Consider the following 13996-nt stretch of genomic DNA (forward strand, 5'->3'; position numbering starts at 1 on the left):
CCATGACATCTGTGGAATTTAAAACAGAAGTTAGGCATTAGTAACGACCATCAAAAACTACCAGAATGCTGTAAAACCCAACCTGTTTCATTTGTGCCCTTCGCAGAGGAAATCTGCTGTTCTCAACCAATATAGCCTATACATAATTACAGAGTCACCAATGTGTTTGACTGTATGACAAGCCACTCCGTAATACATGACCTGACATTGAAATGGGGAACGGAAACAAATGAATGGATCACTTGCAGTCAACCAAGGCAAGGACTTCCTTGCAAACAGCTGAGGATTGGGGTCAAAATTGGGTGAGCTGTCATGGGACATAGAACCATACAACCAGGAAATTCCTCTTTAGCTCATGGTGTCTGTGCCAAACACGATGCAAAATTAAACAAAATTTCTTCTTCCTGCACATGATCCATATCCAGCTTTTCTCTGCATTTTTATGCTTTTATCAAAAAGCCACAAGTACCATTATTGTTTCCTGTGCCACTATCATGCCCAGAATCTCATCCCAGGGATCTATCACTCTCTATGTAAAGAAAAACTTGCCTTGTACACCTCCTTTCAACTCTTCTCCTCTCACCTCAAATGCACATCCTCTAGTATTTCACATTTTTACTATACGAGTAAGGGTCTGAAAACCTTATCTATGCCTCTCTGAATTTTATATTCTTCCATCAGGTCTCCCGTCAGTCTCTGAGGCTCCAGAGAAAACAAAATAAGTTTCTTCAGTTTCTTATGGCTCATACTCTCTAATCCAGGAAGCATCCTGGTAAACCTCTCCCAACCTTTCCAAAATCTGCACACCTTTCCTGTAACAGGAAACCGGAATTGTACACAAATTTTACATAGCCGCAAAATGACTTCCTTCCTCTTATTCTCAATTCCCCAAGCATGGTATATCACAGATTGGTCAAATAACAGGCTTATGTTATTGTACTGGCAGAATCATTCAAATGAAACAACCTCCTAATTTCCTCTGTTACAATCCTGGATGCATTCTGTCCCTTCAGCAGAACGGGCTCACCTAATGTGCTAACACATTAGTATGTATATAAATGAGAGGGCATGATTCTGGAAACCCTCAATATTGATTCAGATCTATAATTAATGGTACCAGGTCAGACATTGATATGTTAATCTCCTCCTCCCTCAATTTACTGCTCTCCTCAGCCAGTGAACCAATGCTCCTCCATGTTCGACAACTCTTTGGAAAAGTATTGAAAGTAGGTGGGGAGCTTCAAGGCCTATGACCAGCAGGGGCTTGGTAACACCACTTAGTGGTTCATAATGGGCAGAGCTGCCAGGCTGCCAACTAAAATGAGAGATGAACTTATATGACCCCATTCTCATTGATGAACCTGCAGCAGATGCATTTGTTCACAATAGGATTGGTAGGAAAGATCTCCCGGGGAACAGGGTCTTGCCTTCACACCGGGGGCCATCCATTTCTAAGCAGTGTAGACTCAGAACAGATCTGCTGAACCGGGCATCCATGAGGTGCTGTGGACCATCATCTTTAGCAGGATTCATGGTCCAATATAAACTGAATGGCATGCTGGGAGCAGTAGTACTTTAGAACCATAAAACATTACAGCACCGAAACGGGCCTTTTGGCCCTTCTTGGCTGTGCCGACCCATTTTTCTGCCTAGTCCCACTGACCTGCACCTGGACAATATCCCTCCATACACTTCTCATCCATGTATCTGTCCATTTTTCTTAAATGTTAAAAGTGAGCCCACATTTACCACTTCACCTGGCAGCTCACTCCACCCTCCCACCACTCTCTGTGTGAAGAAGTCTCCCCCCCCACCCAATGTTCACTTTAAACTTCTCTCCCTTCACCCTTAACCCATGTCCTCTGGGTTTTTTTCTCCCCTAACCTCAGTGGAAAAATCCTGCTTGCATTCACTCTATCTATACCCATCATAATTTTATACACATCTATCAAATCACCCCTCATTCTCCTACACTCCAGGGAATAAAGTCCTAACCTATTCAACCTTTCTCTTTAACTCAGATTCTCAAGTCCCGGCAACATCCTTGTAAACCTTCTCTGCACTCTTTCAACCCTATTAATATCCTTCCTGTAATTTGCAGACCAAAACTTTATCTATTGTCTTAAAGCTGCAACACAGGAATTCATAATACTAAACAGTAAAAGGGAGCATGCACTGGTGGGGCCCAAGGGTTGTGTGCAAAAGCAAAGCTGAAGCACTTGTCGCTGATTCAGCCCGAAGTGCCAAGCAGGTGATCAATCTCTTTCTTCCTGAGATCCCCGCTGTGGTGGGAGCCCGTCTTTACCAAATTGATTCACTCCACCAGGTATCAAGAAACAGCTGAGAGCACTGAATTCAGCAAAGGCTATGGGACCAGACAACATCGCAGTTGTAATACTGAAGGTCTTGCTTCACAGCTGATACTGTTGCAGCTAAGCTGTCATATTCCAACACAGGCACCTGGCAGTGTTCAAAATTGTTCATTTTATCCTGTTCACAAAAAGAAAGACAAATCCAATTTGGATAATTACAAACTCACTCATGAGCACATGACTGAAGGTATTTATCAACAAGTGCTGCCTAGTATTACTTGCTGTCAAGCTGTTTCCCAGTTCTAGACCTTATCACAACCTTGGACTAAAGAGTTGAACTGAGGGAAACATTTCTTGATATCAAAGTTGCATTTGACTGAATGTGCTGTCAAGATAGTCTGATAAAACTGAAATCCAATGGCGTCAAGGGGAAAAGACTCAAAAGTAGGTTTACCTCACGGAGAGAGAAACATCGTTGTAGGCAACCATTCCAGATATATGATATCAGTGCAAGAATTCCTTAGGCCAGTGTCCTGGCCCCAACCATCTTCAGCTTCTTCATCAATGGCTTTCTTTGTTAAAATTATCCCAGAACCTTTGATCTTACCTTACCTTGATCCCTCGGTCTTTTAGCAGGACAAGGAAAAGAAGTTTCAAATGTTGGAAACCTGTAAATGGTTAGCAAGTATTTCAGCAATAGTTACAGGGTAAGAATAAAAGCAAGCTTATATATCATAAGAAGCACATGCCATTTATCAATTGAAAGAAAAGAAATCTATCAAGGTGAAAGTTGATTTTTTAAAAAGTATTTTAAAGCTTTTCGTTTTATGTCAGTTACATACTTTCATTCTCCTATGCTACTGATTTTGCAGTCAAAATAGATTCTTAGAGTGAACGTTAACTTTGAATGAACACAATCTTTAAATGATTGGGCAAGCTTTCGGTAATGTGTTCAGAGTTATGAAGAGAAAGACTTATTTGGTTGTAGCTACTGGCTTGACATGATAGAGTATCATGTTCATACCTTATTTTAGTTTTAAAGAAGAGAATTTGATCTTGATACATAAAGTATGGTAAAGTCTTCTGTTTATGAAGTTGACTTCTTCCACCAACTCTACTTTGAAAACTGTACACTCTGCTCCCTCCTCATTTGGGAGGAAGAGTTCCTGAAATGATAACTGCCATTTCTTTCTCCACAGGTGCTGTGTGACTGGCTGAGTTATTCTAGTACTCCTATTCATGTTCCAGATTTCAGTATTTACAATTTTCTTTGCCTTGCTCTGCTAGAGGATTGGGTGGTGAATGGGAAGAGACTGAATTGGGTCGCAAAAGCTACATATTACTAGATTCCAATTTGCTGACATTTTCCTTTTGTTTTCATGCACCAGATTTTTCTCAGAAGTGATCGTGTGTCCAGGATGGTTAACAGTGGAGGGTGCTCGGCAAACGATTTTCGAGATGTCTTCAAGAAGAATATTGAGAAGCGGGTTCGAAGTTTGCCAGAAATTGATGGGCTTAGCAAGGAAACCGTGCTCAGTTCCTGGATGGCCAAGTTTGATGCGATTTACAGAGGTGAAGAGGATCTGCGTAGTAAGCCTGCCCGGATGCCCTTAAGTGCAGTGTCTGAGCTCATTCTTAGCAAAGAACAATTGTATGAAATGTTCCAGCAGATCCTTGGGATTAAGAAAATTGAACACCAGTTGCTTTATAATGCGTGCCAGGTAAGCAGATATATCAGGTTTTTATACTGATTGTAAAATACACAGTTTTTAACATTTATCAGTCAGATTGTTTATTGTGAAATTCTTTAAGGTGCAAGTAAAGGAAGGATTTATAACTATGCATGCATATAGGGCCCAACTGAGCACAAATGATTCATAACCAGTTAAATGACCTTGAAGTGTTGCTTGGTCAGATCTTTGGCTGCAGAGCCGTAGGTCAGTGTGAAACCACGACATATGGCAGGAGAGGTTACACCAGCTGGGAGTAAGTACAAGGAGGGCTTTGTATGTCAAATAATAGATCCCCAGGATGGAATTACAGACTGCAATTCAGTTAAGGGGTTTAGGAGTTTTTAAAAAATAACTGATAGCTGACATGGGCTGGAATCTAATCAAGAGGTCTGATGGTTTATATATAAAATAGTCTTTGTGATTTTTGAATGCCCACATCCATGTAAATGCGAAGTCTGCAGAGCTTGGTCTCTAATAGCCTTGAACCTCAAGAGGACTTCTGTCAAAATCTCTATGGTAAAGTCCACTTAACAATTTTAAAAAAAGATCATGGGCCAGTCTTTTCCACTGCTCAGAACATTCTTGAGCTTAGGGTCTGCAGGGAAGAGAAGAGTCTGCAGAGCAAGAGCTTGCAAGCATCAGATATTAGCAATGGTGAAGTAATTTATTATCACTCTGCTGGATGAAGGAAAAGCATAGGTCAGGGAAGCTAATGAAATTCTCAACTCGGCATCAAGGCTATGCTTGAGGGATCACTGAAAAGGGCAGGTATGAGTTGGGTTTCCTATCCTATATTCAAAGGGGTTACATAACTGCACAGCAATTTATGTCTTCTGTGTGATCTGTAAAGATGAGACCGGATAGCCAAGAGCTAGATCAGGAGAGTAGCCATGTTGGTAACTTTTGAAGGATATTCCAAATGTACTGACATAGCAGCTGCACTGTTTAGACCAACTCAACTTGGTTCTTTTAACTTTGTGTGTTGGGGGTTGCTGCTTTCCATCTTGTAGGTAGGCTGGCAGAAGAAGGACTCCACATTTGGTAATATTCTTTGAGACAGCGACTGCAGCAAAAGCACGGCTCATTCAGGGCAGTAGCTTTCTTGCAGAGTTACTGTTTCCAGGCTTTTGCAGATGCCTGAGCCCTACATCGGCTTGCTGCCTTCCTTGATCCCCGTTCAAAGTAAGCTTGCAAAGACGTTGCTGCTGAGGCCCGGAACTCCAGGCTGGCCTCTTGGGTCAGGTCATGGGGTTCGGATGTCAGTGTTCCTCTGTTTTACAATCTCGTTTTTGCTAACAGTGGAAGTTAACACAATTCATCACAGGGTGCTGGTGGTTGAATTTGAAGCGCCCTGCTTCAGTATCATGTGAGCATCTCTAACTGCGTCATTGCAAACTAATTCCACCCTTGACGCTGCTGCAGCCTGCCAGACTGAGGTCGCTAACTACAGCACTAAATCGCAGGTAGTTTTACAGTCACATGGGCATTCTTCATCCCCCCAGGTGAAGTAGTAGAGTTTAGAAGCAATGAAATATAATTCACTAGGGCTGTTGTAGTTTCCCTGGTGTGGGTAGCATAAGTTTGATTATGACAGTTGGTAAATTGATAACTGCTCATCGTCCTTGCAGGGAATCAGTCATTGGAACCTGCAAAGTTACTGAGGCAGGGATGTCACATACAAGGAACTAAAAAAAACTACAACAAAATTATGATCAGAAAATGCAGTGAGAATAGTCTTAACCTAAATAACTATTTGAAGAGCTAGCAGCCCACAGATTTCAAGGGGTAAATGCCTTCCTTCCGAGCTCTCACACTTAATATTACCTGGGGAGCATATCTTTGAAAACTTTTAAATTCCTGAGAGATAGAATAAGACTGAATATCACATACTTATCTATTTTTGTTTCCTCCTCTCTCCTTCACACTCGCAGAACGTAATTCATTTAGCATTAAGTCATTGTTAGCTACATAAGGGTCTCTTAACGGTAAAGTGGCACCCACCTCAGCTTTCTTGCCTTTCTGCATGAATTTATTGATTCCAGTTTCATTTCTGACTGATTAAAATATTTTCCAATTTCTTCATTTGCAGGCGACCCAGTTCATTTATCTCAATTAAGTTCTCATTTTGCAAATTTTGCATCTAAGTGGGGAGCCTCCATTAAAACAGTATTAATATCAAAATGGAAAATGAATTGCATAGCCAATTAACCCACCATTGGAGTAACGGAACTGCTTTTATAATAGTGCACTCTGCATGAGCGTTGAGGAATAAAACAGAAATTGTAGAAAAACACAGCCACTGTGAGAAGAGAAATGATCAACATTTTGGAACAAAGAACCTTCATCTGCTTAATTTCCCAGCATTTTCTGTTTTTATTTCATATCTCAAACATCTAAATTTATTTTTGGATTTCATCTATTTTTCTGACTAACTATCAGATTACAGGATGTAAATATATGCTCTGTCTATGTCGTCATTACTGACAAATTCTAGGCTATTCCCTTCCCGCTACAGAATTTTTTGTGTCTTCGAAGTGTTGTTTGCCCCGTGTCAGGGAATCAGCGCCAAGCAAGTCTCAGGGTAATGATGGGGAAAAAAAGCCTGCCTACTCCCTAACAATTGAACCTCTAACTACAAATCTTCTTGTATGCTTTGTTGCCTTCTGCACCTTGTTACCTTCCATATCCATCGGTTTCAAAGGTTGGAACTTCAAAGCACTTCTTTGAAGTGCTGTCATTTCCTGCAATCTACAGGATGGAAAGCAGTGCCTCCAAAGAGCACACTCACCAATGCCTTGCTCATTAATGTTCATTTTGAACTGCTTCAGGACCACTTGGTTCTAGCCCTCCTCACAACCTGGGTCCAAACATGGAGCAAAGAGTAGATTTTCCGAAGGTAGGGAAGGCTGACTGCCTTAAACATTGAAGTATCATTTGACTGAGTGTGATACCAAGGCCCTTAGTAAAATTGAAACCACAGATGTCATGACAAAAACATTTCATGGACTGGAGTTATACTTAAGAGCAGGAGTAGGTCATCTTGTTCTGCCAATTATCAAAGTCTTGTCTGATCTTCTCTCTCAGCTCCACTTTCCAACATGAATCTCAAAACCCTTTTTTTCACTTACTGTTCAGAGTATCATCCTCTGCCTTGAATGAACACAATGACTGAGGCAGGAAAGTTGTTTCCACTGGTCTCAAGGTAACTGAATTAGAATGGAGATGAAGAGAAACTGCTTTTCCCAGGGGGCAGAGAATCTGGGGCGTTCTTGCCATATTTGTTCCCTGCCAGTGTCAGACAGTGATTACCTCAGACAAGAAATGACAAGCTAAGAAACAAACAATGATTGACCTACTCCTGATAGAAATTTGTAATTTCATATTTTCGTTTGTTTGTAATCACCCATCTTTGAGACTCAAATTCAGGTCTAGGAGTCTCCCAAGACTCTGTGCTAAAATGCAATTAGATTAAGGGAGCAGACTGTGCCAGCAGTAATCTGTGAAGACAGAGAGAAACACCACTAACCCTTCAGGTTTTTGGCTGTTCCACAGAACCTCATCAGAATTTGAGATTGGGATAAAAAAGATTGGATTGATAAAGTATCCTGGATGTTCTCTCTCCATCTGGGGCCTGTGAGTCAAGAAAGGTTAAAAGGAAGTGATGGAACAAATGAATTAAAAATAAGGTTTACCTGGTTTGGTCCTCGCAGGAAGAATTAGCAACAGAAGGGAAGATGTAGATGATACATTGGATTATAAATGGCCTGCAGCAGAAATGAATAATCTCTTCAAAGCCCTAACTTGTTTCTGTTCTTTAATTGATGCTGAAGAGACATTTCCATTTATGTTTATTGAAAGTCTGTTTTTCCTGTTGATGCTATCAAGTGGGAAGCTGGAATTGCTTCCTATTAGATTATTTAGTTTGCATGTCCTTCTTGAACTTGCTGATGTCATTCAGATCCAGGGACTTGGATACATTGTCTAGATATATCCTTAAAATTGAAGACAGAGTTAAACTTTTGGGACTGCTGTATTTTGAATTAAATATTAAATTGAATCCTTTCACATTTACTTTCAGATAAATTTAGAGATCCTTTGTTCCTGTTGGAAAAAAATGTCTAAGAGTTCCATCATAATTTATTCCTTTTATCACCATTTCATTTTGGAATCGTGCATACATCAACTGAGATGTCTCCCTCATACTCCTTTTAGAGGTCCCTTGGGTTTGACTGGTCTCTACTCCATATAGGGTTGGTAAAGCAGGTGTACAGCATACTAGACTTCATCGATTGGGACATCGAGCATAGATGATGGGACATCATGGTGCAACTGTATAAAAGTTTTGTTAAGCCATATTTGGAGAATTGTGTGCAGGTCTGGTGAACAAATTACAGGAAGGTTGTGGAGGCTTTAGAGAGGTTTCTGAAGAGGTTTACTTAGAAGCTGCATAGGGGTCTTGGGATCCCTAGACCTCGAGCTTAATGGTATTAGTCCATGGTATATAAAACATCAGGAGGCCCTGGATTAGAGGATATTAGCTATAAGGAAGTAGAGGAACTTGGATTGTTTTCTCTGGAACGTCAGAGTGAGGAGTGATCTGATGGAAGTGTTTAAAACCATGAGTTGCAAGGATCAGCTAGATAATCACAGTCTTTTTCCAAGGATGGGATGTCAAATAAGTGAGGGCATAATTCAAAAGTAAAAGGGAGGAAGTTTAAAGAAGATATACAAACATGATTTGTTTAAATAAGTACACCCTATCCTCGTTATGTATGGGGGATACTTGCAGTGAACCATATTATGGAAACGTATAATGTGAATAATTATTTAAATGGAGAAAATGGGGATGCGTTCTGGAGGGCTTCCTAAATGTGTTTTATCTGTAATTTATTCACATTTTCATACCAATACGACACAAAGGCAGTGCCACAAAGCAACATTCATATTATATTTCATCAATCTAAGATAATATTCAACATAATAAATCATAGAAAATTAACGTACTAGAGTGTACAGTACTCACCAACAGTGGCGGGTGTATTGGCTCCGGGAGATGAGTGGTGTCGGGCAGCTTTACATGGATGAGGTGGACGGTTGTGGGTCATCAGGATCATCAAGGACAGCAAGGGGTGAAGGAAGACTCACAGAACTCTCAGAACTGCAGGCAGCAGGAGATGACATTGGAACACATAAGCAGAGTCAACCTACCCTTTACTGCCTTGAAACCTGACGCAGTCTTTTCATCCTTACTTATGTAAGTGCATTTTGACATGTGCTTCCAAAAAAGCCTGGTCTCATCTGCATTAAACACCTTTTTTGGTGATGCCTAACTCAGCCTTCGTAGCCCGCAACTGCAAAGGGTAGTGTTCGGCAGCTTTGTTACACACTTTGGTAACAATCTTTGAAGACATTTGTGATGAATCAATCACTGCACTTTTTATTTCTTTATGTTTCTGATCATGGACTCACCCAGGTCAAAGTAGCGTCCCAGAGCTGTGTTACCTTCGCCTATTGCAGCCCTGTTTATGATTTCCAACCTTTTTTCAAGTGTTAAAGCAGTTCTCTGCCGCTTGACTGATGGCCCAAGACTTCATGTAGGATGCTTAGGAGTCACAGTTAAATATTTCAAGCACAAAATCAATGTACCATAGGTAACAACAACAAAGGTTTAAGAGCGCAAGATCGCACATCCAGACGCTGCCAAAACCAATGCGAGACTGGTGGGAGTGAGACTGTGAGGCGTGCGCACGTGACTTGTATTGGCAGGAAAGCAGTGCTTCTTGTCCCAACAGCCTCGCATAATTGTGAGTTTTGGACGCATATAAGGAGAAGTTGTTAGAAATATGTTCGGCGCATAACTGTGAATCCGCATTGTCTGAAGACGCATATCATGAGGGTAGGGTGTAGTAAATAGATATGAAAGAGTTATTTCGATAAGCACATGATCAGGCAGGGATTGAGGGATGTGGGGTCGGGGGAGTGGGAAGAATATAAACCATGTGCAAGCAGATGGGGTTGGTTTCATTTGGTGTCATTGTGGCACAGATATCATAGGCCACGGGGCCTTTTCCTGAGCTGTGTATGTCCTGGGGTTAATGATACCAAACAGGGATCTTCAGACTTGGCTGCAGGTGGGACCGGAAGTGGATGATGGGGGCACACAGCTGGTAGTTTGGGAGTGTGATGCACTCCATGCAGCAGGACGCTGGGACTTCTTCATATTCCAAACACATGAATTTGAACTACCAAATGTGCTCTCATATTCTGAGCCATGACATGTTAGGGATTTCCATGAGCCAAACAGAATGTTGCCTGTTTTCTTGGAAGCTTAAAGGACATTCAAGAACCATTACCTCTGTCCATTTAGTGATCTTTTTTTGTGAGTTCAGAACTGAGAGGCAACTAGTGGGCATGCAAGCAATGTGACCTGATTTACAGAGTATAATTAGGCCTTCATAGCTTGGATTGGCCTGGGAGAGGATGCTGAGGTTGGTTTGCTTATCCTGCTAGACATTTTGTGGAGACAGAATTGCTGGTACTTACGTTGTTGGAGGTGGTTGTTGTGCTAGACTATGTATCAGAAAGGCAGAAATATTTGGAGCTCTGTGTTCAATTGGATATCTTAATCTTCAATTTTTTTTTCCTCAGGTGCCCAGAAACTCTGCTGGCACATTGAAGACTCTTTTAAATTTCATCATTGACATCTGTCTTCACTTAGAAATTTCTCCTGACATAATGGGAATTGTTTAGTGTTATCCAAGATCCTGTCATGGATGTTTACTCTCAGAGAGCAGTACTGACAGGTTGGCACAGGACCTTTGTTCCATAGATATTAGATGTAAAACCCATTCTGCAGATAGCCTCTGTATCAGCAAATAGCTTGTTTGAGGTTAGATACAACTTCGTGGTAAGGAGGATTAAAATATCTGGGGGCACTGAAGGAGTATCCATGCAGACATGTCTCTTTGTCACCATATTGACTGTGCTTCATAGTAAGTTGCTAGCTGTGCAGTGTTTTCAAACATTCATGGGCTTTGAATGTGGTTTATAAATGCTAGATCTCAATTCCTTCCTTTGCTACTATATTTTGTTTGATCTCTCGTAGATAAAAACTTTCAAGACTAAACATGCTGAAACAGTTGAGGTAAACTGGTGATTTTAGCTTTGCCTTGGGTTAAAATGGGCAGTGATAACAGTTATGTTGCCGGGGGTACCAATTTAATTATCACTACTAATGAGCAATGTTGCCATGTGAGACTATTGATGCTGATCATCTTTAATAAATGAATAGCTGTCCAAACTGGCACTGATTATCTTTCTAAAAGACTTTCTCAAAGGCCACAAAATGTCACACACACACTAGGCTTTATAACTACTGCTGGGTCTCATCAGATGAGTGAAAATGCTTTTTGCTCCCTTGAGAAGGCAGCAATTACTTGAGTGCATTGATCCTCTAACTTTTCTGCCTCATGCCCACTAACTGGCAGCATCCTCGTTAATGCTATGTTAAATAGGAATGAAAAGCTGCCACAGACCGCCTGGCCCTTCAAGCCCATTCTGCTAATGAAGTTCATTGCTGACCTTTCACCCTAGTGCAATTTTCTGGCACTATATCAATATATTATTCAGAAATCTATCAAACTCCATTTGGAATGATCTCAACGACTGAGCTTTTGTAGCCTTCTGGGGTATAGAATTCCAAAGGTTCGCGACTCCCTGAGTGAAGGAAATTATCGTCTTAGCCCTAAGTGGCTGACTCATTATTTTGAGACTATAATCATTGTGGGGAAATGGATAAAAAGGCTGGATTCAGGGAGAATGCCTCTGTTGGTTGAGAAGTCTAGAAACAGAGTACAGGTGTAGTGTCTCCTTCTATGGCAAACCTGCCATCGATTGAATCATTCTCATAATTTTTTGTTGCATTCTCTCTGTGGCAAGCAACTATGCACTTTTCTGAGTGAGGAGACCAAAACTGTATGCAACATTCTAGGTGCTGTCTTGCCAAGGCCCTACATAATTAAGGTAAGGGCTCTTCAACTACACTAAATCCTCTCATTATGAAGGCTAACTTTGTATTTGCCTTTCTAATTGTTTTCTGCAAATGCAGATTAGTTTTCAGTGACTTGCTGACAAAGACATCTACATTTCAATGTTTTTCATCATTTCCAATTCTGTCACCACTTAAAATATACTTGGCTCCTCAGGCTTTTACACTGACCTCACAATTTCCCACTTTATGTTTCATCAGCCATATTCTCATGCACTCTCTTAGCTTGCATGTATCCGCCTGTAACCTCTTCTTCATCTTCCTCCCTACTCCCAATTTCACCTAGCTTTCTATCATCAGAAAACTTGGAAAATGATATTTAGTTCCTTCAGTTTTAAGCCATTGATAGGGCCCAAATTCCGATTCCTGCATTGTCCGACTAATCAAAACCTGCCAACCTGAGAAAAATGTTGTAGATGGAAAGAATTCGCCCAGAGTCCAAGGTTTAACTTCAGAACAAACTTCACAGTAAGCTGGCACAACGGGGGAGTTAGTCATCCAGGAAAGAATGTTCCCCTGCTCTCCGATTGAAAGTTTCCATTGTTCCTATTATTTCTTATCTACCTTTTTCTCCCTTATCTCGAACCCAGTGGCCTGTGTATGCATAGTGAGGTAAGCCTTTTGCAGGGTTAACCTTTGACTATATGAGCTGTATGTGGTTTTGTCTTATATGTGTCATGGTAAACTTCTGCTCAGTAGTTTATGGGATGGTTGCTATGCTGGTAACTAGGTATAGGTTTGCTATAGTTCTTCGTAGCTTGCAACTTGTAGTTCGAAAGAAAGGTTCAAAGGTTAATTTTTTTGTCAAAGTATGCATATATATAACACCTTTGATAAATATAGAAAGGCCATGAGTGCTGATGAAAGAAAAGACATCAACTGAACCCCAACCCCCATCTGCATGAATAAGTAAAGAAACAAAACTCACAGATCCCAAAATACATCCCCTCCCCCTTGCCCGGAGCAAAACACAGCCACAAAAACAATCATAGATCCCCTACACATAAAAATCTCCAACCCACACCCCCCAACTCGCAGAAAAGAACAGCGACAGTAGCACCAAATCCACACCCTCCCACATAAAAAATTAACATATCACCCACCCGCAAATCAACCACAAGAACGAAAACACTGAAAAACTGAAGGAAAACAATATAAAGTACAGTCCAATAATCTTATAAGTCTCAGAATATGAGAATGACTTTTCACTGCATGGGAGGAGAGCAGCCACACAAGCTCAGTCCTTCCCTAAAGAGTGACCGCCAGTCCAATCGATCAAATCAGGTTGATTTGAACTGGTAACATGTATATCTGTATGGTACCAGCTCTACAAAGTCTCATCTTTCCTGCCAGAGAACCATCCCACTCTTCTCCTTATTAAAATATGTTTATTCTCACTGTTTGATTTCTGTCTGTTAATCAGTCTTCAATTATACCTGTAATTTATCTTCAATTCTTTGTCCTCTAGCCACATTGACTTATCTTGCTTGGAACTTTTTCAAAAGCTTTCTGAAAATTGAAGTGTACCACATTCACTGACTCTCTCTGATCAGTTTGCTCAAAGAATTGCAATTGGTTAATAAAACATGGGTTTCTCCTTTATAAACCCACAGTAACGCTGCTCAGTCCTACCGCTCCATTACAGGTATCCTGGAATTATACCTTTCATCATAGATTCCAATTCTTTCCCAACACTGATGTGGGCTAACAAATCAGTAGCTCTGTGATTCCTCTCTTCCTCCTTTCTTAAATAGTGGGGTCACATTTGCAAGAACCACTTAGAACATAGAACAAACAGTATAACATGGGAACGTGCCCTTTGGCCCACAATGTTGAGGCAAGCCAATTAAATTAGTAATCAAATGGCACTTTGGTGCCTAATATATTTTGAAAGATAATAAGTA

At 40.8% G+C, this 13996-nt stretch overlaps 1 protein-coding gene across 9 annotated transcripts in view; it reads left to right on the plus strand.

The window, feature by feature from the left end:
• Positions 1-13996, plus strand: part of cadps2 (Ca++-dependent secretion activator 2) — a 676394-nt gene that overhangs the window by 206576 nt on the left and 455822 nt on the right. For 8 of the 9 annotated variants that reach the window (XM_059977930.1, XM_059977932.1, XM_059977934.1 and 5 more), the window contains exon 3: positions 3701-4033. In XM_059977930.1, coding sequence (XP_059833913.1) covers positions 3701-4033 — 333 coding nt within the window. Of the gene's footprint in view, positions 1-3700; positions 4034-12577; positions 12705-13996 lie in introns of those variants that run through there. The other variant, XM_059977939.1, reaches the window with a different exon arrangement.

The sequence above is a fragment of the Hypanus sabinus genome, chromosome 8 (genome assembly GCF_030144855.1).
Source record: "Hypanus sabinus isolate sHypSab1 chromosome 8, sHypSab1.hap1, whole genome shotgun sequence".
Taxonomy (NCBI): Eukaryota; Metazoa; Chordata; class Chondrichthyes; order Myliobatiformes; family Dasyatidae; genus Hypanus; species Hypanus sabinus.